General features: G+C 35.3%; 1 protein-coding gene across 4 annotated transcripts in view; it reads right to left on the bottom strand.

Annotated features, from left to right (window-relative positions):
- Positions 1-27,153, bottom strand: part of LRP1B (LDL receptor related protein 1B) — a 1,941,900-nt gene that overhangs the window by 1,014,496 nt on the left and 900,251 nt on the right. For all 4 annotated transcript variants that reach the window (XR_013518953.1, XM_078327882.1, XM_078327883.1 and 1 more), the window contains exons 4-5: positions 26,926-27,045; positions 18,353-18,481 (exon numbers count right to left, since the gene is read on the bottom strand). Coding sequence is in view for 3 of the 4 variants with exons in the window: in XM_078327882.1 (XP_078184008.1) it covers positions 18,353-18,481; positions 26,926-27,045 (249 nt within the window). In the remaining variant the exon portion in view is untranslated. The remainder of the gene's footprint in view (positions 1-18,352; positions 18,482-26,925; positions 27,046-27,153) is intronic.

Raw genomic sequence — 27,153 nt, 5'->3', positions numbered from 1 at the left:
ATTGTTCCTTTCACAAACCAGGCAAGCTGCCACCTCAGAGGGCCTTCCCTCTTCCTGGAATCAGTATTTCTCAATTACCAGAATGGCTTACTTGCTCACCTGTTAGATTATTTTGCAGATGTCATCTTACTGGCAAGAAGTCTCTTAGCACTTTATCTTCTAAAAATTTTAAGCCCCTACACTTTCTATACACCTTCATGGTTCTATTTCTTTCTTATTTACCAAACATAGTGTATTTTATTTTTCCTGATTATTTGTTTTATCCCTAGCATCTGAGAAAAAGCCTAGAACTTAGTGATCATTCAATACCAATTTTCTGAAGAAGTAAAACAAACACATGGAATCCTCACACAGAAGACTTCTTTAGAAACATTCCATGAAATGCAACAAAAATAATTTGGTTTTTTTTAACCTATGAAGGGAATTCAGATTATGAGTAGCTAGTCAGAAAATTTCATAAATATCATTTGACCAGTCTATAAGAAACTGAAGCTGAGCAATATAAAGGTAGGACAAAAGCAAGAGCATATATTACAACTAATACCAGTAACTAAGTCTAAAGTTTTGAAGCAGGTTATTTAGTGGCCTTGTTTGTTTATTTGTTTCCAGCATGGGCAGGGATACCAGGAACTTGTGTTTCTCTCATATAGAAGAGTCCTCCAATGAATATGGTTTGGGACCTTCCCTCACAGGCTTAAAATATCAATCCTATAATGCATGCACTGTAACTTTTATTCCCTTCGTGCTAGACTCCTATTAACTTCAACAGGGGTGGCTCCAGGTTCAAGAGACCAAATAAGAGACCCAAAGGTAGCAAATATATATATATACACACACACATATATCCAGTGGCAGCAGACTGGCGAACCACTACAACTTGTGAAAAGCGTGCAGTTAATATCCCTTCCCCTCTGCAACCTCCATGTGGCAACCTTCGTTTCTTAACTTGTTATTGTAATAGTGTGCACCTGCCATACAGGGTGTGCTTAAGTTGCATTACTATTGTCACGTGCATCTGTTATAAACCTCCCCTCCCCAATAAATTCTCTAAAGTCACAGGATTTCTCTCTGCCTTTAACAAGACACTAAACATTTTTTCACATGTAACGAGAACAAAGCAATAAAACAAACAAAAATAAACCAAAAAAGCCTCAATAAGATTATAAAGCTAAGTAGCACAACAGTTTTCTCTCAGAAAATAGACTTATGCTGGACTGCCTGAGTAAAAGCCAAGATAAAAATGTTCTTAAAAAGGCCAAGATCATTTACACACACATGCGCGCGCGCACACACACACACACACACACACACTCACCAGTTCTCTCATAAGCAGCAGAATTGTGAATCATCTCTGCTTAAGATAACTGGTCAATTGACCACATCTGAGCCTGGTTAGCTAGTCAGCTGCTCTCCTAATCACTTAAATCTATCTTGATCTGTGTTTCACTTGCCTTTTCCATTCCTTAATTTGGAGATCCAAACTTAGTCTTTCCTCTGTCCTCCTACTTTTGTCACTTTACTGTGACCTTGGGACTCCTGAAACCTGTTGGATCACAGATTTGTCAGGTGATAGTAAAATCTTAGATGAGTGTCTTATCGGGTTAACCAATGTAGGCTGACAACAATGCCAGCACTTACTGTCTTCATTTGACAACTGAAATGACCTTTAGTGAAACTACTTCTTGCTCAAAATGACCCACTATTGAAACTTCCTTGCTGAAAAGTTTTATGTAAAGTCCAAATTTAGACAGCCATTTTCTGGCTAGCTACTAGTCAGTAAACTTACGTATGTCATAAACATTCTTTGAAGAGAGGCTGGAATATAAAACAGTGCTGAGACTCCCCTGAGAAACTGAGATGAAAATGGGTGATTGGTTAACACAGACAATGCTTATTTGACAGATTAGTCAATTTATTTGGTATTTGTAGCTGCTTATTGAATGAATCAGTTAATTGTTTCAGTGAAAAACATATCAACCACTAATTTTAAAGTCAGGTGCTTCATAATCTAACTGGGTTTGATTTAATAATGGTGACTTTAAAGGATCAAATGACATACTGGAGGAAAGATATCTATAACATAAGTTGTGAATGCTTTATTGAAGCATTCATGGGTCTCTGCTAATTATTAACTGTCGTTCACCTCTCTAGACAAACAGAAGTTCAAGTATGGAAGAAGGAGGCCACTGAAACTTGAAAACCCACAGAAATTCTCAATGTCTAAGGATCCAGTTCTTTTAGTGTATTTTAAGATGAAAGTTGGCATAGCTCTGACAAGGAATGTAATCTATCTCTACCTGCACTGCATCTAATTTCTGTTGTGCATTGTTACCTCATGTTTTCACTTGCCAATTGAAGAGCAACATTAGCTTAGGTAATAAAGATGAAAGACCAGAATAAATGTGATGCTCTTATTGGTTGTCATCCTTAGCCAATTAGATGACTTCAGTCAAAGGGATACCTGCATCAACACTTAGTGAGAGGTAATAAACATTAACCTTCTACACAGAAGATACTGGAACACAAGCAAGCACTCAGTTGACATTTTAACTTAGAGAACCAAGACTTTGGTTAGATAAACACCTATAGCAGGCTGTCAACTGATTCGTGCTAGAGGAGAAAAATTGTCCTCATATTCCTCACCACTTCTTGTGTATTGACAGACTTAAAAACATTTTCTCGCTCCTGTGATGGAGAAGTCTATTTGTGCTGTGTATGATCCAAAATCATTCGATGTTTCCAATAATGTCTGTTGAATTCATTATTGTCACAACCTTTGAAGACTGATTCTAAAATTGTGAATTGAAAAGAGACACTTGGAAACATGGAAATGCTTATTTGACCAGATACATAAAAATATCTATTTAAATTTCAAGTCGCTACAACCATGTCCTTGCAAGCATATCCTTATACTCTCACAGTCAAAAATATACAAAAAGTGGATTTATTTACTTACAATAATGTGATTTTGATGTATGTTTTTTGCTAAATAAATGTTTTCAGTGTGTGTAAAAACTTGTCATTTTTAAGGTTTCATTTAAACCTCCAGTTCGTCTACTCAATTATAAGAATATTAATTTGGCTAGTGTCCTTTTAAGTGATTGAAGTAATAAATTCAGATACTTAGAAATAACTATGTAACTAACAAATATGTGCGTATAGTAAATGTATATATAAATACATATCATTGTTATGCATGTTCTAGTGTTCCTTAATTTGTAAGCAGTTATCTCCACTGAATGAAGTTTCAAGTATGTGCACATCAATGTTTCTGAAGTCAAAGATGGAAAAAATAACAGTTTTAACTGCATAAAAGGTTGAATAATGACTTGCATATAAAGTATATAAAATGGAGAGTCAGACTAATATTGTGAGAAAACAGAACGTTGTAATCTATACAACAGAAAAATATTGGTTTTAAGCCAGTAATAAACTTCAAAGATTGAAACAGAATTTTTTGTCAGTGTTACTATTTTATCATATACAAATTGTATAAATGCTATAAAAATAAGGAAAATGGGCATGCAGTCAGAAATGAGAAAACTAAGAATTTCTAATCAAAATTATTCAAACTTATGTAAGAAGTGAACTACTAATACATGAAACAAAATGCAGGCAATCTGTAAAAGAGCTAATTTTAACAAAACGTCTAGAATTATACAAAGAACAGAAAAAAGTTAGATATGTAATATTAGGAGAAAATTATGTAGTTTAAAAAAGAGATAGAATCGTGGTGTGGGGCAAAAATAAAAAAAAAGACGGTATTACAGTATTCAAATATATAATAAATTATAGATCAAAGTCAATCAAACCAAACTGAAAATGTGGATCAATATCATATAAGTGAAAAAAGATATAGCATTGAGATGTTTTCTTTGTCAAAACATAATGGCCAAATTGATTTCTCCCTATTTTCATTCCTTAACTATTTTTTAATAAAAAAATATTTTTACCAAAATGAATAATATTCAGAATACTGACATGTTTTCATACATCAGAAGAAACTATTCTATCACATTTTATTATAAAATAATATATAAATCAAATATGGAAAGATGAAAATGCATTAAAATTGTATTGGATGGAACAAGAAAATTTATATTGCTACAAATATGCTACAATTTATCTCACCACAATCTTTTATCATCACAATGTATTTAGGCTGAAGTATTCTTTGGGTAAACATTTTTTTTTAACTTATCTAGTATTTAGAGATTTCATCATTCAGATGGGATCTGAAAGAGATCAGTAAGACAGTTTGCTTTCAAGAAAGATATAATAAGTAGAAAGTTTAAGATATCTACAAAGAACTCTATTTTTATAATCAGGTATGATATCTTTCATAAAAAATGTATAGTCTCATTGAATTTTAAAGAATGGTTAGATATGTCTGTTTAGTGGAGGCAAAAGTTTTCTGATGGTGATGGTATTTTGTCTCAGCCTTGCCTGAATGGAAGAACAAGAATTCAGCAAGCAGTGATGGATAAAAAAAACTCAAGCAAAAGAAACAGCTTTGACAAAAGTACAGATATGTGAAAGACTTGAATATGTTGAAGAGATATTGACCTAAGTTTTTCAGTTTTCTGCAAGGTACAACATGTATAACTGGTGAAGTATTTAATAATGATACTAATAATAGCTAATGTTTTCTGAGCATATTTTAGGAGCCAGACACTGTAATTCATGGTTTACAATTATTAGTTTATTGTATGTGAACAATACCTCTTTAATTCAGTGAATATGAAACATATTTTAAGATTAATAACTCATTTAAGAGTTACTAATCTTAATAATATTAAGATAATATAGCTACTAAGTGAAAATAACTGAATTCAAACTTACAGAATTTTGGAGTAGCTGACAAAATAGGTCAAGGACAAATTGCACATGCTATTGAATGACAACATAATGAACTTATTTTTAATTTTGGCTGCAATGGGAAGCCATTGTTAATTTTAGAAATATAGTATAAAATGATCAAAACTTTGCTTAAAGAAGATCAAGTCAGAAATAATATGTAAAATATTATATGGATGGGTAAAATATACTGAGAAGGATAAGAAGAATACAGTTGGAAGTGTGAATTTCCCACTCAACTTTCCAAATTGTCTGTTTTTGCTTTCATGGTGGTGGGGGGGTGGTATTTATTTAAATTAATTTAAATTGACAAATTTGTATGTTTTCATAATGTATGACATGATGGTTGATGTTTGAAATATACATATTGTGGAATAGTTAAATCTAGGTAATTGACAAATATATTACCTCACATAGATATCATTTTTGGGATGGGAATATTTAACATCCCTTCTCTAAGCATTATGTTAAGTGAAATAAGCCAGTCATAGAAAGACAACTATCACATACCTCATTCATGTAGAATCTAAAAACAATAATCTCATTGAAGTAGAAGATAAAATGTTTGTTACCAGAAGCTAAGGCATTTGGGGGATCAGGTTAGACAAAGTACGCAAAATTACACTTAGGAGGAATTAGTTGTATAGATCTGTTTTCCAGCATGGTAACCATAGTTAATGATAATCTGTTGTATTATTTTAAAATGTTCCTGCTTTTATTTTTTAAATGGTAGAATATAATTTTACTTTTTAAATAATAGAGTATAATTCATGTGTAGATTAAGGTAAAATGGAAACATCTTGCTTACACACTGCCTTGAAATCTAGAGTGAAGTTGGAAAGGAGTTACAAGCTGGAAAAGATCTTTGTTCCTATTTAGATTCACGCAGTGCAGAAGTAAAGGATGGCCATATATGGCAACATTCCTACTGAAAGCAGAAGTCATTAGGAAAAATGACTCCCAGAGAATTCTCAAAGATTTCCCTAGGCAAATCTAGTTAGGTTCCCCACACTAGATTCTATATGTCACATAGAGAATGACATTAATTTCATTTTTATTTATAAAGAAAGTAACCCAAAATTATGAAAAACTTGTTGACATAGGTATCAGATATCTCAATTAGTGAACACAGAAATGCCATTTTAATTTCTCAGAAAAAAGGTGAAAAGAACCTAAAGTAGGAGGTGTTGAGATCTTAAGTAGAAATGGGTTGGTGCAATAAAGCAGAAATTCTAGATTGCAGTTATTCTTGTATTGTGGACAATGAGCAAGATGAAGTCAAGGATTACAGGGAAATTTTAGATGTGGGTGATAGGGAGAAAGGTATCACTAAAAGAAACAGTAAGGGAAGAAAGAAATCAGTTTTTAGAGAAGATGATGAGTTCAGTGTTGGCACATTAGCTCAATGGCTAAAGCTATGTTTTTTGTTTTGTTTTGTTTTCCAGTTTTTTTTAATTTTAATTTTTATATGGAGTCAGGGTCCCACTATGTTTCCCAGGCTGGTCTCAAACTCCTGATCTCAAACTCCTGATCTCAAGCAATCCTCCTTCCTTGGCCTCCCAAAGTGCCAGGACTATAGGCATGAGCTGCTGTGCCCAACCTGTGCTTTTTAATCTTGTCTTTGGCATTGTATAAACACCCTCAGGTAAACTACTGATAAACCTGAATTAACCATAAACCTTAAAACAATTTAGTTACTTTACTATTTAGACTTTACTAGTGAAATGCTAGTACCTTCATTTAGCGAATATTTCCACTTGAAATGCAGTAATTGAGAAGCAATGCAATATATTGTCTTTCTAGAAGAAGACTCATTTTATAAGAACAACAAAAGACAATAATATCAAGCCCTTCCCAGCAAAAACATATCTTTTTATTGGCAAATTGGCAGCTCTCACAATTTCCCTGTTTTGCAGAGAGCTGGTCTAATGAGACCAAAGAATTATTTATTTCCTCTATTATCTAAAAGGCTTACTAGGCGCATGGCAAGTGTTTAATAAATGAATGAAACATGGGGACTGTTTGAATATGAACTCCTCGATGTTTTTTAAGGATACTTTACTGAATTAATTAATTGTAAAATAATGTATTTTAGTAAGTACAATGAAATAAACAGTACATTTTTATTTTAATGGGGAAACATAATGAAATTAATTTAATTTATAACCATCGAAGGTTTATAAGAAAATCTCAAAATTTCAGAATATTTCATTCAAATTTTAGATTATTACATGGATATTAGCACTAGCAGACAGTCCAGTGATGATGAGTTTACATTAATTACTGAGAAGTGGCCAATGGCTATTTTAAAATCTCTCAGTCACCTTTCTAACTGTAGCCAGTGGAAAATACTTTATTTATAGAAAATTATTTTCTCTCCTCAGACATATTCTTCAATGTTACATATTAGTACTTCGAGTTTAAAATGTAATGGCTATTGACTCATTTGAAAATTGCTTCTAAATAACTCCTATTTATAAAGTAATTTCAGTTTGAAAACATCGGTCCTTAAAAGAGCCAATTAACACGGCTCCTAAAAAGGAAATACTGCCTCAGTATTTGAATATTTATTATCCATTCAACAAATATTTATTGAGCCTTGCTAGCTTCTGCCAGGGTCTAGATGCTAGAAATACAACAGTGAACAAAATAACAAAATCTTTTTTCAGTTTGCTTTTATAGAGCTTATATTTTAATACATGAAAAAATATAACAAGCAAGTAAACAAACACTATTTAATATTGTTTGACGGTGATAAATTCTATGAAACTGTGTAAAGTATAGAGGTAATGAGGACAAGGTCTGATCTTTAAAGAGGGTAATCTAATTCAGAATGTATTTACAAGTTAGAAATAAAGGGTTTCAGAAAAGGAATGTAGTGAAGGATAAATCCAATGTTTTGGCTTAAACAATTGGGTGAATGTTGGAAACCTTACCAAGATGGAAAACTGAAGAAAGAGCATTATTAGGAGAGAGAATTGAAAGTTCATAGAGTTTGATATTTCTGTTAAATATTCAGATGGAGATATGAAATATATAATTGGATCTGTGAGTCTGAAGTTCAACAGAGTCATCATTATCTGGTGATAAAAACTGGGAAGTCTCAGCCTCTTGATATTTTAAAACCATGACAGAGGGTATTTTTAAAAGCTGTGATACAGGATGAAAGGTCCTAGGAAATCAATAAAAAGATGTCTAAAGGACTCAATGCTGAATCACGTCAAAAATATTGGTAAAATGAAGATAATAAAGCAAAGTAAACTGAGGAAAAAACATTGCCCAGTAAGGGAAGAGTAGAATATCACGATTGTACTACTTTAAGAGGTAAAGTCTTTAAGAAGACAATAATCAGCAGTGTGCTTAAGAGCAGAAGGTGACTAACAGGCAATGGGCTGTCACTGAAGACCTTGGCAATAGGGGTGAGTAATAAGAACAATGTAAGATTCAATTAAGCGGATTCAAGAGCTCAGCAAAGGAAACTGGAAAAGAAACAACACTCCGTAAGTTTTTCTGTGTAGGGAAAAGAAAAATGGAGAAGTAGCTAGACAGGAGTATAGGTTTAAAGGAAGTTGTTTTGGATCATCTTCACAAGATGCTGAAGACAATTATTTGAGTCTAATTCTTGAACACGTAAGAGAAGATAGGATGGGTGTACATTTGCAGGATTGGCCTATCTTTTAGGAGAAAAGTCAGCTCATTTTCTAATTCAAACAAAAGGAAGATGGAGTGATTAGTTCTAGATTCAAATAGACTAGTACAGTTAATGGAGTTTGGGTGAGAAAATTCTCTTTTAATTGCTTTTATTTTCTCAGGGAAATATGAAATAAGATCATCGCCTTACAAGTAGAAGTAGGGATGTAGATGTATGAAACTCATCATCTAGTGGTGGGAAAAAGTAAAGTTCATTTAATATATTTTGCTATTGTCTGACAAAAATTTAAATATAAAATTTATATGTAAGATCACAGATTTCTTCTTTGCTATTATCAAAACATATTAAGTACTCTAAGTAGTCAATCATGATGACGTACAAAATTTCTAGCTACTTGATCAGCTATGTTCTTCATAACTGGATGTTCTGAATATCCAAAAGGTACTAAGATATAATTGAATAATTTGGTTGGGATTATCTTTCATGGGAGGCATAGACAGAGGCTGTGTGAGTTCTAAAACAAATATAAACATTTAAAAATAAAATCAATGCAACAGGTTTTCTCTTCTCAAGACTAAAATGACCACAGGCAGCATGATTAGGAAAAATATGCAGAATATTAGTTATCTCTGTCAAAGGCAATTATGTTCTCCAGGGGCAGGAGTGCCCAAGGAGCACTCTCTAACTGCTTTTATTACCCCAGACTTTTTTTCAATCCCTGCAGATTGGAATTGATACAGAGGATGCCTTGAAGACTGAAAAAATCAATTTTTTCTCATAAAACTGTCAAAATTATTCTGTCTACTCAGATTTTGAGTTTTTTTCCCCCTGAGGATTTCAATAATGATGTATACTTTTATATTTTTCCCAAGTAAAACAACAGAAAAGCTATATACCTATGTACATTCTTGCCTCATCTATTTAACCACTTGTAACTTTTATAAATTTAAATGTGCTTCATCATTTCTTTCTGTCTTCCTTAGAAGGTTCAATTTTAAAATAGAAAAAGAGTTAATTGGAGAGGGTGATATAATTTCTCTCACATTCTAAATTGGGGGTTTAGTCAATAATTTGACAGGTAGTCTACAAAAAATTATAAAAAGCATGATAGAAACTTCTTCCTATCTGTTGTGCCATTTATAAAAGCAAAGTTTATTGACTGTCACACCTAGAGCCCATAAATATGGCCATGTAATTTTTTATACTCACATACAGAAGTTCTTGCTAGATTACAATAAAAATCCATTATGAAGAAAATGGTAGACATGCTTTTTTTTCCATGTCTGACATTTTCTTAGACTAAGGCTAAATGAAAGGTTTTATGACACATAAAGGGAGTTGAACAATAAGAACTTATGGACACAGGGAGGGGAACATCACACAACAGGGCCTGTCAGGGGTTGGGGGGCTAGGGAAGGAATAGCATTAGGAGTAATACCTAATGTATGTAATGGGTTGATGTGTGCGGCCAACCACCATGGTGTATATATACATATGTAAAAAAACCTGCACATTCTGCATATCTATCCTGGAACTTAGAGTGTAATAATAATAATAATAATAATAATAACAACAACACATGGTTATCTCTCTGCTATCAATCTTACAGCTTTGTTTCTGGAAAAAGCATTGGAATTGTTAAGAAAGGTACTAGACTGTGATGATGATATCCCCCAGCAAAAAAAAAAAAAAAAAAAAAAGCCAGTATAGAATATTCGTGAGGAGATTCTGTACCCTTACACTGACATACTCATTAACAGTGTTTGGAGAGATAGAAAAAAACTGTGTTGTATCATTTGGATAATGAAAATTCCATCAAAAATCCTTTCCCTATCCTGGCATGAAATGTGATTTCTAACAGAGTGATCGGCCAGAAAAGATGTAGAGTAAAAATACTCCATAAAACAGATAAATATTATAATGGCCAGGTTATGTGTCCAGGGTTCCAAATGCCGCTGGGAAGCTCTAGAATTTCTGTAGTACAGAGGCTTATTCAGTAGTGTGACTGCAGATAGAGTGGGTACCCTTTTGCCATGGAGTAATTGAAGCAGGGAGAGAAGACAGCCTATTAAAAAAAAACTTCAGGATTCTGTTACAGCTTATATTTGCAGTTCATTGATTTAGGGAAAACAAACAAACAAAAGACGATTGAGGCAATGAAACTCTTACTTGTAAGAATAGGAATATCGTAGTCCCTGTATAATCGAAGGAAGCATATTTCTAGACAGCCCTAGGGAGGGAATGTTTTCATATCATTTGCTGTTTTATCTGCTATGATTCTTAAATAGAAAAAGAGAAAGAAAAAATAATCAAATATAACTTCCTATGGCTCTTACTTTAAGACTCTAGGGGCAATTTTTCATCTACTAACATAAGTTTAAAATTTTCTTCTGGGAGGCAGAGAATTCGATGTAATGCCTATATAGTGATGATCATAAAATTAGTGTTCTTTATTTTACTGTTGCTTCAGTGCAATCAGTAGAGCTCTAGAGGTTCAGAAGAATTCATAAGATGGGGTATGTAAGTGCCTGCCTTTCGTGAGTGGTTAGGACACTGAAAAATAAATTCAGTGAGCCTGAATTTATTAGGAGAAAAATTGCCAATCATTCATAAGTTAAATACCATTTACTGTTACTTTTACTATTAGAGGTTCTACATGAGCCTGCTTTAGCCCCAAGGTTTTACATTCAATACGTATTTTTATATCAAATCAATATGAATTAATTAAAAGAAAGTCAAATTAAAAAAATGTTTTTATTTTCAGATTTGACAAGTCATTACTACAACTATTCTCAAAAATATATCGCTCAGCAATTGCTTGTTTGTAAAGGATATTATTTCTCCTTCGCTTATGAAGCTTAGTTTGGCTGGATATGAAATTCTATGTTGAAAGTTATTTTCTTTAAGGGTGTTGAATATTGGCCCCCACTCTCTTCTGGCCTGTAGGATTTCTGCCGAGAAATTGCTGAGTCTGATGGGCTTCCCTTTGTGGGTGCCTTTCTCTCTGGCTACCCTTAGCATTTTTTCCTTCATTTCAACCCCGGCGAATCTGATGATTATGTGCCTCAAGGATACCCTTCTTTAGGAATATCTTTTTGGTGTTCTCTGTATTTCCTGGACTTAAATGTTAGCCTGCCTTGCTAGTTGGGGAAATTCTCCTGGATAATATCCTGAAGAGTGTTTTCCACCTTGGATTCATTAAATAGGTATCAATGTAACGTATGTCAAAATAATAAAATCTATTCACGATAAACCCACAGCCAATATCATACTGAATGGGCAAAATCTGGAAGCATTTCCTTTGAAATCTGGCACTAGACAAGGATGCCCTCTCTCACCACTCCTATTCAATATAATATTGGAAGTTCTAGCCAGAGTAATCAGGCAAGAAAAAGAAATAAAGAGTATTTAATTAGGAAAGGAGGAAGTGAAATTGTCTCTATTTGCAGATGACATGATTGCATATTGAGAAGACCCTATCATCTCATCCCAAACTCTCCTTAAACTGATAAGCAACTTGAACAAAGTCTCAGGATACAAAATCAATGTGCACAAATCACGAGCATTCCTATACACCAATAGCAGACTTAAAGAGAGCCAAATCAAGAATGAACTGCCATTCACAATTGCTACAAAGACAATAAATACCTAGGAATACAACTAACAAAGGATGTAAAGGACCTCTTCAAGGAGAACTACAAACCACAGCTCAAGGAAATAAAAGAGAACACAAACAGATGGAAAAACATTCTATGCTCATGGTTAGGAAGAATCAATATTGTGAAACTGGTCATACTGCCCAAAGTAATTTATAGATTAAATGGTATCCCCATCAAGCTACCTATGATCCTCTTCACAGAACTGGAAAAACCCACCTTAAATTTCATATAGAACCAAAAGAGAACCTGCATAGCCAAGACAATCCTAAGCAAAAAGAACAAAGCTGGAGGCATCATGCTACCACCTGACTTCAAACTATACTATAAGGCTACAGTAATCAAAACAGCATCGTACTGGTAACAAAATGGAGATATAGACCAATAAAACAGAACAGAGGCCTTGGAGGAAATGCCACACATCTCCAACCATCTGATCTTTGACAAATCTGATGAAAACAAGCATTGGGGAAAGGATTCCCTGTTTAATAAGTGATGTTGGGAAAACTGGCTAGCCATATGCAGAAAGCAGAAACTGGAACCCTTCCTGACCCCTTACACTAAAATTAACTCCAGATGGATTAAAGATCTAAACATAAGACCTAACACCATAAAAACCCTAGAAGAAAATCTAGACAACACCATTCAGGACATAGGCATAGGCAAGGACTTCATGACTAAAACACCAAAAGCATTGGCAACAAAAGCCAAAACAGACAAATGGGATCTAATGAAACTCCAGAGTTTCTGTACAGCAAAAAGAAGCAAAACAACAACAACAAAACAATCATTAGAGTGAACTGGCAACCAACAGAATGGGACAATATTTTGCAATCTACCCATCTGACAAATGGCTAATATACAGAATCTACAAAGAACTGAAACAGATTTACAAGAAAAAACAAACAAACCCATTTAAAAGTGGGTGAAACACATGAACAGACACTTTTCAAAAGACATAAATGAGGCCAACAAACATATGAAAAAATGCTCATCACTGGTCATTAGAGAAATGTAAATCAAAACCACATTGAGATACCACCTCATGCCAGTTAGAAGGGCAATCATTAAAAAAACTGGAGACAACACATGCTGGAGAGGATGTGGAGAAAGAAACGCTTTTACACTGTTGGTGGGAGTGTAAATTAGTTCAACTATCGTGGAAGACAGTGTGGGGCTTCCTCAAGGACCTAGAAATAGAAATTCCATATGATCCAGCAATCCCATTACTGGGTATACATCCAAAGGATTATAAGTCATTCTACTATAAGGACACACGCATGCGAATGTTCATTGCAGCACTGTTTACAATAGCAAAGACTTGGAACCAACCCAAATGCCCATCAAGGATAGTCTAGACAAGGAAAATGTGGCATATATACACCATGGAATACTATGCAGCCACAAAAAATGAGTTCGTATCCTTTGTAGGGACATGGATGAATCTGGAAACATCATTCTCAGCAAACCTACACAAGAACAGAAAATCAAACACCACGTTTTCACTCATAGCTGGGTGTTAAACAATGAGAATACAGGGACACAGGGAGGGAAGCATCACAGACTGGGGTCTGTTTGGGGGATATAGGGGAGGGACAGTGATGGGTAGGTAGTTGGGAAGGGATAACATGGGTAAAAAAATGACAGATATAGGTAATCCCAGCACTTTGGGAGGCCGAGGCAGGTGGATCACAAGATCGAGACCATCCTGGTCAACATGGTAAAACCCCGTCTCTACTAAAAATACAAAAAATTAGCTGGGCATGGTGGCTCATGCCTGTAATCCCAGCTACTCAGGAGGCTGAGGCAGGAGAATCGCCTGAACCCAGGAGGCGGAGGTTGTGGTGAGCCGAGATCGCTCCATTGCACGCCAGCCTGGGTAACAAGAGCGAAACTCCATCTCAAAAAAAAAAAAAATGACAGATGTAGGTGACAGGGGGAAGGAGACAGCAAACCACATTGCCATGTATGTACCTATGTAACAAGCCTGCATGTTATGCACATATACCCCAGAACCTAACATGTAATAAGATATATATATATATATATATATATATATCTGCAGGAATTTTTACTGGGTACCTATACATGGTTATTTTTTACTTCTTTTTTCTTTTATTCACATGACAAGTCCTAACATTCAATTAGAAAAATGACTAGCTTTGTTTGGGTGTGGTGGCTCACACCTCTAATCTCAGCACATGGGGAGGGCACATCAGGAGGATTGTTTGAGGCCGTGTTCAAGATCAGCCTGGGCAACATAGAGAGATCCTGTGTACAAAATATAAAAATTAGCTGGGCATTATGGTTTGTGCCTGTAGTCTCAGCTACTTAAAGGCTTAGGTGGAAAAATGGCTTACGCCCAGAAGTTGGAGGCTGCTATGATCATGCCACTGTACTCCAGCCTCAGCAACAGAGTTAGACTACATTTCTGAAAGCAAATAAATAAATAAACAAACAAGTATTAATTACTAGCTTTTAATGTGTGTTCTGTGACAAAGTAATAAATGCTCTCTCATAAAATGTATAGTCTTGTATTTCTCCTATATAAAACTATTCAACTACACATATTTAAGTTAAAATTACTTTTAAAAATATGTTTCAAACTTTTCTTTCAGAAATTACTTTTTTGAAGATAAAAAAGCAAATAGTATCAAGTGTTAAATTCTACTAGATTACCTTTGAAGGTCCTTGCAACTCTGAAACAATTTATTCTGTATTTCATCAGTCAGAGTCAATCTTACTAAGTGTAGAAAGGAGAAAATTTGTCTGCATTACACGAATTAATAGAAACGAAAAGGCCTCCTGCCTAACATTAATCTTCCCCCATCTGCTGTAGTGTCTAAAATCTCCTCCCTTCAATACAGTTATTTCTTAAAGATGCTCTTAAGGCTTATGAATTTTACTTGGGTTCAGGTATTATATTAGAAAGGAGGAATAATCAATTAACTTAGATTAATTTACCTAATTACCATCTAATGTCTTGAAAATAAGACCCCACTGGCAAGCTTTGGGGTGAATAGTTGGGAAGAGACCATGATGATTGATCTATGCTGGACTAGTTCAGCACCTTTAGAAGCAGCTTCCCAGCCGGTTAACGTTGCCTCTTTCTGCCTTCACATAAAGGACTATTTCTTGGTAACTTTTTATTCATCTATCATCTTGTACTGTCTTTGCAGAACCATCTTCTTAGGTCTAGTTCTAGCTTCTCATTGTATCACTTTGGCTTGATATTTTTGTAGTATTCTTTCTTTCTAAAGCCTGGAGATCTTTTCCACATATCCATTGTCTTGGGCCAGGCCATTCTGACCTTCCCTTGCTTTCCACACCACCCAGCTCTGAGAGCCCTGGAACTCTGGCTTGTCTTGGAGGGAAAGTTAGGTTCTAGAGCCCAGTGGGGTAGAATTGTAACAAAAGGAGAGAAAAGAGGGGCCAATCTCAGCAGCCAGGCAACTGAAAGAAGGAAAGGCAAAGCCTTAAGATGAACCTGGCTTAATCTATAACCTTTTTTCTAGCACTTGTCAGATATAGCCACATTACTACATACAAAAACTGCCAGAAAAAATTTAACTTGATTATGTTAATGGGAATTACATACAACTGAAGCCAAAAGTATCCTCTGGCTCACTTGCTATAAATATGAGAAAACCAAAGCCAAACAGACAATTTTTCCCTTAAATTGTACAAATACATTGGTTCAAATATCCACCTGACCTTTAGAACTCACCAGTCTGTTACAGACTTATGCTCATGCTAGCAACTCATTTTCCTTAAACTATAAAGTATAGCAACATTCCCATGGTAACCACATATTTTTCAAATTTTGTAGGTACATATTGTCATCAAGCTAAAAACATAGAGGTGAAGAGGTTTACATATCCCATTATCAATTCTAGAGTCATCAAATTTCCTTGATGATGTAGGACATTATCATGTTCCATCCTTTTCTGGTTTTATTCTATTACTGTAAGATAACCCACCTAAGTAGAAAAAGAGGAAGTACTTCCTTTATAGGGTTTATTACATTACACTCTCCCTGTGTAGCAATATTGTGTGGATCAATAGAAACAGCAAATAACAAGCCTTCTGCTTCTTTCATTCATCAATATTTTAAATCAGAACTCTGGGTGGTGGCAAAAAGGGAAACATAACCTGACCTAATTTTTCTCAAGGATTGCCCTCAAATAGGGCTTCATAAATCAATTCAGTAATTCAAAGAATAAACTAAAAAATAAAAGAGTGTTTTGTTGTTGTTGATATTTTGTAGATACATATGTTTTATAAATAATTAACTACACTATCTCTGGGAAATCATTGAAATTATAACATGAGATTATGTGTAAAGAGAAACAACTGCAGCTTGCTGAGCTAATCTAATATTTTGCCCAATGTGGTTTCAGAAAAAAAATTTCATGCTTAATTTACCAACTGCTAATAAGGGAGGGGGAAGGTGCCCATTAATTCATCAATACATCATAATTTGAAAATGTCTAATATGAAACTACACTTGGAGGAAGTTAGCAGGACCCAGATGGAATATTCTGTATAGTATTTCCTTATATTATTCCCAAGCTAATTCAGTCCACAAAACTACTAGCATTATAGGATTGTGACTGGTGCATATCAAAGCTATTTCATTAGCCAATCAAAGTGAACATTTACTGAGTGTTCACTCACTGAGTAGGCTGAAAACTGTGTGGAAACTACAGGCTTTATTTACAGGTTAGTAGTAAAAGGCAGTTTTAAAACATGAAATTTAAACGTTTAAGAGTGAAACACTCATTTTAGTAATTTTAGTCAGCAAAACAAGTTTGTTCTCCCTTTCCTTTTCCTTTTTTCCAACTTGCCCTCCTTCCTTCCTTCTTCCCTTTTCTTCTGCAAATATTTATTGAGTACTTATATGTTCTAGGCAATGATCAATACTGAGTAAATAACAGTAAACAGATTCAACAAGTTCTGTGCTGTCATAATGCTTATTCTGGAGTAATCATGTGATAAGCATATACATGAACTAATTTCAAATGTTAATGCTATAAGGAAAAATAAAACTGGGAAATTATATAGTGATAGAGTAAGTATGCATAAATAACAATGGAAAATAACACCATGATGTCTCCATGGTAGATACCATTAAATAGAATGGATTGAGAAGGTCACTCTGAATATTGACATTTTAGCTGTGACTCAAGTGATAAGAAGGATACATTAAAGTGAATCTCCCAGGAAAAAGCATTACAGGCAGATAAAAAAGAAACACAGTTGAAGAAGGACAAGAATACAAGTGTGCTGGCATTGGTGATGAAACAAGAGCAGTGGGAGATCTGACATTGGAAAGGGAAATGGTATCAGGACATTAGGCCCTTAGAGGTCCTGTGAGAAGTTTAGATTTTATTTTCAAGGTGAGTGAAAGTTATCGGGAGATTTGAAGCAAGAGAATAATATGATCTGGTTTATGTTTTAGTAGCAGATCTCTTTATTATGTAAAAAAGTAATTTTGGAGGTAAAGCAGGAGGGAATTTTTAGATTCCTAACTAGAATCTATTGTAGTAGACCAGGAGAAAAATAGGTACTTCAAGTCAATTAATCCACATCTTTTGAACAAATTTTTGCTAATTAGAAACTTCCTGTAATAGGCTTGGCATGGCAGCTCATGCCTATAATCAATCCCAGATCTTTGGGAGACTGTGGCGGGTGAATAGCCTGAGGCCAGGAGTTCAAGATGAGTCTCACCAACCATGCACCTACTAAAATGCCGAGACCATGCATCTACTAAAAATGCAGAAATAAGCCAGGTGTGATGGTGCATGCTTGTATTCCTAGCTACTTGGGAGGTCGAGTCAGGAGAATTACTTGAACCTGGGAGGCAGAGGTTGAAATGAGCTAAGATCATGCCATTGCCCTCCAGCCTGGGCAACAGAGCAAGACTCCATCTCAAAAAAAAACAAGAAAAAAAGAAAAAAGAAATAAAATTTCCTTTTTGGAAGGAGTAATGAAAGGAGTTTTATAATGATTAGTGACAACTGAAAGAATTGCTCTGGATTCCTAACTATAGAGAAGCGTATTAAAATGAAGAAAAATCTCCCTCTTCAACGTCCATATTTCTACTGTACCACATCTCTAATGAAAAAGAACTGTAAAAAGAAAACAAATAATTCTTGAAAGACAAAACAAAAAGGTCATAACTTACCAATTTTAGCCTTGCAAGACCTGTTGTCTGGTTGCATTAGGTAGCCTTCCACACAACTGCAAGTGTAAGATCCGTGTGTATTCGTGCAGGTCTGGCTGCATGTACCATAAACAGCACATTCATCTTGATCTAAAAGGAAAATTGGCATCATTTCTAAGCAGTTGTATCTTGAGCATTTTCTTCTCTCCTTGAAGAAAATATTATTTTTGAACTTTGGAAGTAGACTATTAAGGAAAAGCCAATTCCAGTGAGTCTTTTCAAAACCACACTACCTAAAATTAAACTTTTTGTTGCCTTAACATTTACAGAGACAAAACATCAAACAGGATCAAATCATATATTTGAAAAGAAGGTTTATTTGCATTTGTGATAGGCAGGCTAGAAGTCCTTGGATATTTTTGCAAAGGTACAAAATGTACTCCAATTAGTATTTGTTGAATAGTTCCAGTGTTTATGACACTGACTTTTCACTATTGTAACAAAGATTTATACTAGTAATGTGATTTTCAATCAACAGATTAAATAAGAGTTCTTGGGCCATATTATACAAATCACACTTACTACTTAAAAGAGAGAAAATGGTTGAGCACCTACTGAAAATAGAGACTTTATCTTAATTAAATTTTATTTTAATGTCTGTAGTCCCTTCTTCTATTCCTTCACTCTATTTCTCTATATACTTCCTTCCTCTGGTATCCAGTTCAAATCTCTATGAACAACAGATCCTCAATGATTCCTAACTCACCAAATGAATAAAAAGGCATCTTTGTCAGTAGTTAATTGAACAAATTTATATTCAGTCTGTTTTATGTACCAACAACTGTACTAATCTTTTCAGAAGACAAAGTAAATAAAATAAGGTCCCTACCCCTGAGTAACACAAGTCTGGAGAAACATAATTATGATAGCAATCATTTCCTTATGATAGGGGCATACTCTAGTTATGATAAAAACAGGGAAGCCGCCAGGCGTGGTGGCTCACGCCTATAATCCCAGCACTTTGGGAGGCCAAGGTGGGTGGATCACGAGGTTAAGAGATGGAGACCATCCTGGTCAACAAGGTGAAACACCGTCTCTACTAAAAATATAAAAATTAGCTGGGTATGGTGGCGCGCACCTGTAGTCCCAGCTACTCGGGAGGCTGAGGCAGGAGAATTGCTTGAACCCAGGAGGCGGAGGTTGTGGTGAGCCGAGATCACGCCATTGCATTCCAGCCTGGGAACAAGAGCGAAACTCCGTCTCAAAAAAAAGAAAATAACAGGGAAGTGAAACTGCTTAGGATTAGAAGGGGAATGTTAAATGAAGACTTCATGGTAAACAGTGTGAAGCCTGATGTGGGTTTACTCAGACTAAGTGGAAAGAGATATTTCAGCTGATCAAAAGGGCATGTGAAAGGCATCAGGACCGTATCATGGGGGTTTCAAAGAAGAAGCATAAGGAGTCAAGTGAAGCAAGGGTATAGGAAGGGAAGCGGTAGAAGAGATGAAACTGGGCAAGTAAATTGGGAGCCAGATAATGAAGGTAGCTGCATGCTGAACTAAAAGATTGTACCTTACAGATTGGCATTGGGAAAGTTTTAATTAGATGAGCCATGTGATCAGCTTTGCATTTCAAAACTAAATGAATTCATATGAAACAAAGGTTTTGGTAAGTGTGGAGAAGGGATCCTGGAAAATTAGGTATGTGCTAATTGTATCCAATAAATTGTCTTTTGAAATTATGTTTTGAATTAAGTCAGTGGCAGTGGAAATGAAGAGGGAATAGATTCAAATGTGTAAGAAGTAGAATAGACAACATTTGAAAACTGGTTGGATGTGACGGAAGTGAAAATTGATCCAATTTTGAAGTGGGGAATACAAGAGGTGTAGATTTGAATGGCTCTATCATGGCAGGAGATAATGAGTTTGATTTGGTTGTGTTAAATGTGAGATGTCTATAGGGCAGCCTTGAGTAAATGCGTAGCGATGAGCAATTGAGAATGGAACTGGTAATATCAGGTGAGATCTGTCCTGGAGTATTTGGAAGTCACTAGCATATAGAGTATTGATTTTAAAAATAGGAGAGAGCCATTTCTCACAGAGGAAGGGGAAATGAGAAAAACTTGGCTACTGCAAAATACTATAGGATACCAATGTGAAAAGGACAATCAAGAAAGAGGAATCAGGGCTGGACGCAGTGGCTCATGCCTGTATTCCTAGCACTTTGGTAGGCCAAGGCGGGCATATCACTTGAGGCCAGAAGTTCGAGACCTGGCAAAGCCCTTTCTCTACTAAAAATACAACATGGCAAAGCCCTTTCTCTACTAAAAATATAAAAATTAGGCATAGTGCTGTACACCTGTTGTTCTAGCTACTCAGTCATCAGAGGAACAAGAATCACCTGAACCTGGAAAGTGGACGTTGCAGTGAGCAAACATTGTACCACTGCACTCCAGCCTCGATGGCAGAGCAAGGCTCTGCCGAGAGAGAGAGAGAGAGAGAGAGAGAGAGAGAGAGAGAGAGAGAGAACGCTACAGTCTCCTGTGAAGAAAATTAACGAATAATGTAAGAAAAAAATCGAGAAATGAGAGCTTTTCTGGAAGACTACAATGTTTGAAAGGGTTATATTCAATGCATAAATTCAATAAGATCAAGATTAAAACTGCCATTTGGATTTAGGACATTTTTGTAGTGATGTTGGCGTAATGTAGGAAAAGAAGGGCACATAGTCACAAATGGAAGGCTGGTCTTACCTGGAACTTGTTTTCACTGAGTCCTTAAATAAGAAATACAAACTTAGACTTATTAACAGAGTTTGGTCCTCACAACTTGGGAATGGAGACAAACGATAGTTTGGGACTTCTGTAATTAATTTTGGAGAAAGAGGGTGAGAAGAAAACCAGAAAAAGGAAGAGGAGAGCAAAAGGTAATAGGATGGATTGAAGTTGTGGTACTGAGGGGGTTAAACTAAGGTGACATAATAAAAATGTATATTTGGCCTTTGTTCAAAGTGCTTGGCACAGAGCTCTAAAACTCTTGGAATTTGTTGAGTAACAGGAGTGTCTTTAGTTATTCATAATGAGCTCCTCTAGAATACACCTAAGTCTATGCTAATGAGGTGACTCATAGTGGGGTCCCTAGGGAGTCTCAGACTGGGGGCTGGTCATCAAAATACCAAACAGTGGATTAGAGTGTGGAAACTTTCAGCACCACCTCCTGACCTCCAAGAGGAAAAAAAGGGGATTTGGGGTTGGGCTAAAAAAACTCATGGACAGTGAGGCTTGGAGAGCTTCTATTTTGGTGAAGACATTGGAGCCCTGGGGGGATCAGGTGCCTAGACAGGGCATACAAGCTTCCCTCTTTTTCCTTCCCATTCCTTGCCCTATGCATCACTTCCATTTGGCTTTTGCATTCTTTATAATAAACTAAAAACTTAAGAAAAATATTTTCTTTTTCATTTTTAAATTATTCCTTAAGTTCTGGGGTAAATGTGCAGGTTTTTTACATAGGTATACATGTGCCATGATGGTTGACAGCATGCATGTTATCCCTCCCCTGTTCCCCTACCCCCTGCTATCCCTCTCCTAGCCCCCCACCCTCCGACAGGCCCTGGTGTGTGATGTACCCTTTCCTGTGTCCATGTGTTCACATTCTTCAATACCCACTTATGAGTGTGAATAAGTGGTATTTGATTTTCTGTTCTTGTGTCAGTTTACTGAGAATGATGGTTTGCGGCTTTATCCATGTTGCTGCAAAGGACATGAACTCATCCTTTTTTAGGCTGCATAATATTCCATGGTGTACATGTGTCACATTTTCTTTAGTCTATCATTGATGGGCATTTGGGTTGGTTCCAAGTCTTTGCTATTGTGAACAGTGCCACAATAATCATATATGTGCATGTGTCTTTATAACAGAATACTTTATCATCCTTTGGGTATATACAAGTAACGGAATTGCTGGGTCAATGGTATTTCTATTTCTGGATCCTTGAGTAATCACCACACTGTCTTCCACAATGGTTGAACTAATTTACACTCTCACCAACAGTGTAAAAGCATTCCTATTTCTCTACATCCTCTCTAGCATCTGTTGTCTCCTGATTTTTTAATGATCACCATGCCAGTTAATGATGCCAGTTATAACTGACATGAGAATGTGGTTTTAATTTGTATTTCTCTAATGACCAGTGAGGATGAGCTGCACAAATGTCTTCTTTTGAGAAGTGTCTGTTCATATCCTTTGCCCACTTTTTGATGGGGTTGTTTTTTCTTTTAAATTTGTTTAAGTTCTTTGTAGATTCTGGATATTAGCCCTTTGTCAGATGGGTTGATTCCAACATTTTTTCCCATTCTGCTGATTGCCAGTTCACTCTACTGAGAAATTCTTTTGCTGTGCAGAAGCCCTTTAGTTTAATTCAATCCCATTTGCCTATTCGGGCTTTTGTTGCTATTACTTTTTGAGTTCTCTGAGTTGTTGTAGTGAATGAATGCATCTGAGGAGAGGGCTGTGGGAATGCTCAAATTTATAGCCAGTTGGTCAAAGGTATAGGTAAGCCCTGGAACTTGTGACTGGTACCTGAGTCTTGCAGGACTAGGCTCTTAACCCATGGGGTCTACACTACCTCTGGGTAATATCAGAATTGAGTTCAATTAAACTGCACACTCAGTTGGTATTAGAGAATTAGGTAATTTATGTGGAAAAATCCCACCCAATTTGGTGTCAGAAGTGATATCAGAAAACTGGCATGTTAAAAAATCCCCAGCGAAGGGGTAGCCTAAGTGTTTTAATATAGGAATATCAAAAATTACATTTGAAATTATTTGTTTGTTATGATATAAAACCTTTTCCTACTAAGTCTTCAGTTAATCTCACTACATATACAAATTGTATTGTTTGCATGGATTTTAAAATTGTGCAAACTCTAAGAAAAGAACTGAGTTTTACTTCTGGGTGGATGAGTAAGGAATTGGGAAAATCCATATATAGTCTCAAAATGTTACATAAATAAGAAGGTGGAGTTTGAATCAAGATTATAAGAAATATAGAAGCTCTGGAAAACTGCAGCTATGCTGAGTAGCCTCTAAAAATCCTTAGAAAATAAAAGTGAGGGTTTTAATTAGATTTTAAGGAAAAAGAGATATTTAAAGTTGCTTTACTAAAATTACAGAATGAGAATCTAGATAGCAGTAAATGGAGGAACAACGTGAAAATAACCTAATTGTGGATGTAAATGTAGTTGATTGTTAAAGTTTTTGGATAATAAAGGAGGAAGATACAGGAATGCCGGCTATAGGAGGAGATAGGATATAGAGTGGGTATTTGTTGTGTTTTTGTTTTTTGTTTTCTTTTAGTATAGAAGAAATGTGAGAATATTTATGGATACGGTGTTAGTGCAAATGTAGTGTTTAAAGATACATAGTGAGTAGAAATTGATAGTCCAAGTTAAGACAAAAGTTTGGGTGAATGGGATTTTTAATATGTATGAAAAAAAAAGACTAGAAGTAGTAAAGCTCTTCTTCTGAAATGACAGCAAAAGCAGCATGGGTGGATACACAAGTCAACAGTGAGTAGAGAGGGAGAATATGTTGCAGAATGAATACAAGATGGCACCCAGAATGTAAAGAGCCAATGATTAAGACCAAAGAGAATAGATTAAGGAAACATATTGTGAAAGAATAAAGAAGGAATTGAAAGGAATGGTCAAGTGCATTATAGCAGATACTGTCTGCTCCTATCCCTCAGATCTTTCAGTGTGATTCTACAGTCATAGGGATCTTTATCTGTGCCTGAGCGTACTTCCAAACCCTTCTTCCTCTCCCACCAAAAGCTCTGCCAGGACTCAAGGCAGGTCAAGGTTGCAGGAGGGATAATAACACTTCCAACACAGAAATAAACAAACAAATGTGCTCCTCAGAAACTGGTGTATACATGCCTGAGTTCCCTTGTCTCTCACGCTAGAAAATTTTGCCACACACTTAAGCTTCAGTCGCCCTTTGTTGTAGCTTCATTGCTCCAACTATGGGGGATTGCCTTTCTCTTTCTGTATCCTCTGAACCCCACCACCAAAAAAAAAGAAAGAAAGGAAAGGAAAGGAAAGGAAAGGAAAGGAAAGGAAAGGAAAGGAAAGGAAAGGAAAGGAAAGGAAAGGAAGAAGAAAGAAAGAAAGAAAGAAAGAAAGAAAGAAAGAAAGAAAGAAAGAAAGAAAGAAAGAAAGAAAAAAGAAAGGAAGGAAGGAAGGAAGGAAGGAAGGAAGGAAGGAAAAGAAAAGAAAAGAAAAGAAAAGAAAAAAGAAAAAGAAAAATCTGCAATGGCAAATAATGGAAAACAGCCATGTGAATCCTTGTTTCAGGGTTGGCTTCTAGGAATATCCATGCTGAAAAAAGAGTTTATTACGAGAAAGCAAAAAAGATTGCTGAGTAGCAGAAGAGCCATTTAAATTGTGAAACTACACATTTGTATGGCATCCATAAACTAGGATATCTTCAGAGTCATGCAATAGCCAGCAGTCATGGATGGCTCATTTGAAGGAAATACTTTTGGCGACAGAAAAAAATATAGTGTTTGGAGCTAAGTCTACAGTAATACTGAATGAAATTAAGGCTTGTATTTGGTAAAGTCTGTCTTTGATAGCAGTCATAATTCTTATATATTTTCATAGATTTTTCATCTTTAATATTACTGGTTTCTGTTCAGTTTTTCTGATATGATTATGTTGCCTGGGAGAACAATATGATCACTTATCTCCTTTGTTCTTTCCACTTCACCAGAATGTACTGCAGTAGAACTCCACAACATTGACCACAAAGAAACAGGCATACCACTACTTGTAATGCTGCCTTCTTTTCTCCTTTAAATAATGAGACCTACCTGGAAATACAGCTTTGAGAAAGCCTAAATGATGCTCAGGTCTGGCTCTCAAGGAGTATAGAGAAAGTACAAACAGCTCCTCTCCTACTGGTTACTTCTAAAGTGATTGCTATGCAATTCTTCACTGATGCTCCACAGAAGAAATTTGTTATGGTTGTGGTTGTTTTTATGCACTTAACTAAACACATAAAACAATTAATTAACCACTTTCAGTAACGTGTGCATTTAACTCAGCTCCACACTTGCAAAGGGAACTGCAGATTTTGATTATTATAGGAGTCAGGTGTAGTAAATGAGCGAGAAGGATGCAGAATAGACATCTAAGCCAAACACGTACGAATGGCAAGGACTTTGAATTGGAAAGAGCATGCATGTTCAAAGGCATTATTCATGTCTGGCACTATTTATATCTGGCTGACTTCTGTGATTATGAGGCATCGAGTGTTGCCCTGAATTTCCAGATCATCTAAACTTTTGTGTGCAATTTTCTATTTTTAAATGTTGTTTTAAAAGAACATGAGTCAAATAAGTATGTGAGTTTGGCCTCCCTGTGGTCAGATTATGCACTGTCTGGGTCTGATAAACACTTGATAATTAGTGTTTTTATACCATTTATATTATGCACAAAACAAGCAAACAACAAACTAAAATTCTATTCCCAATGTACCTGAAAAGACAATGAGCTTCTTCGGGATAAGACTAAGTGGGTTCTGCAGACTTCAGTTTCAGTCTCAGTTCTATTACTAAGATGTGTGGACTTAAGTCAATTAACTTATCAGGATCTCGATTTTGTCATTAAGATTTTAAATAATTCCCTCTAAGAATTCTTTCGAATTTAAGATTCTAAGGTAAAAGTGATAATATTAGAGAAAATATTTGAAGTCATCAGCAAAGCACTAATTTATTTGGAAAGTATTCTATTTATTAGTGGCTCTGGCAATGCAGCTATTCCCTGCACACACACACACACACACACACACACACACACACAGAAGGAATGAGTCAGAGAAAGACATACTCTATATTATAGATAAGAAATATTATATGTAGAGATATGTAGAAATAGACATAGATTCTAAGTATCATGTAAAGCAATGTGTATAACTTTGTGGATATATTAGATTATATATACATATTAATATGTGTATAATTGGAATCAACTGAATGGAAAGATAATCTAAAATTCTTCAGTATGGATGAAGGCAGTTGTTTTGGAGAATAAACATTTACTATAAAGTATTCACAAAAGCAAGAATCCAGATATTTAAAAAAATCAATATGATCATTATTATATTATTATTGTTATTGGTAAAATGCCAGCTGCCAGAATAACTAATTCAAAAATTATAAAGAACATTACATGATTAGTAACTATTAATTGAATGTAGTTAATAACAAATGTCTACTAGACTGCAGCTATGTAACAGCTGCATAGGAAGTTAAAATAATTAGATCAGTGTGTTAAGGGTTAACCCAAACATTTCTCATTGTTAAGATTCCTCAGGTTTGAAATTACTGCAAAAAAAAAAATCAAATTTGATTGTCATAAATGTATACATATAATGTTTATGTTTCAGTGTGGGGGCAAATTTTTAAATCTCAAGGAAGAAAAGTTAACATAAACATTCTGTGGAGCACATGGTAGGTGCTCAAAAATGTCTTCTTGTATTTCTGTTAATTAAGCATCTATAAACAAAATTTGATAGAGTTATGTGTTTTATTTACCTTTACAGCTTCTCCCATCTTCTTTTATTTCAAATCCATCCTCACAGTAACATCTTGTACTATTTCTGACCATTGTACATTTATACTGACAATTCAACTGTTGGCAATTGGATAATAGTTCTGCAGAGAAAAAACAAATACATTCTCTGTAATTAACTGTTCATGTAAATACTGTTTATGATTATTCAGTGAACAATCCTTACAATACAGTCTTGATTGTTCTCCCAG

Source organism: Callithrix jacchus, chromosome 6 (assembly GCF_049354715.1).
Source record: "Callithrix jacchus isolate 240 chromosome 6, calJac240_pri, whole genome shotgun sequence".
NCBI classification, from domain to species: Eukaryota; Metazoa; Chordata; class Mammalia; order Primates; family Cebidae; genus Callithrix; species Callithrix jacchus.
Note: the sequence above shows the minus strand (reverse complement) of the source record. Positions and strands in the feature narration are given on the sequence as shown.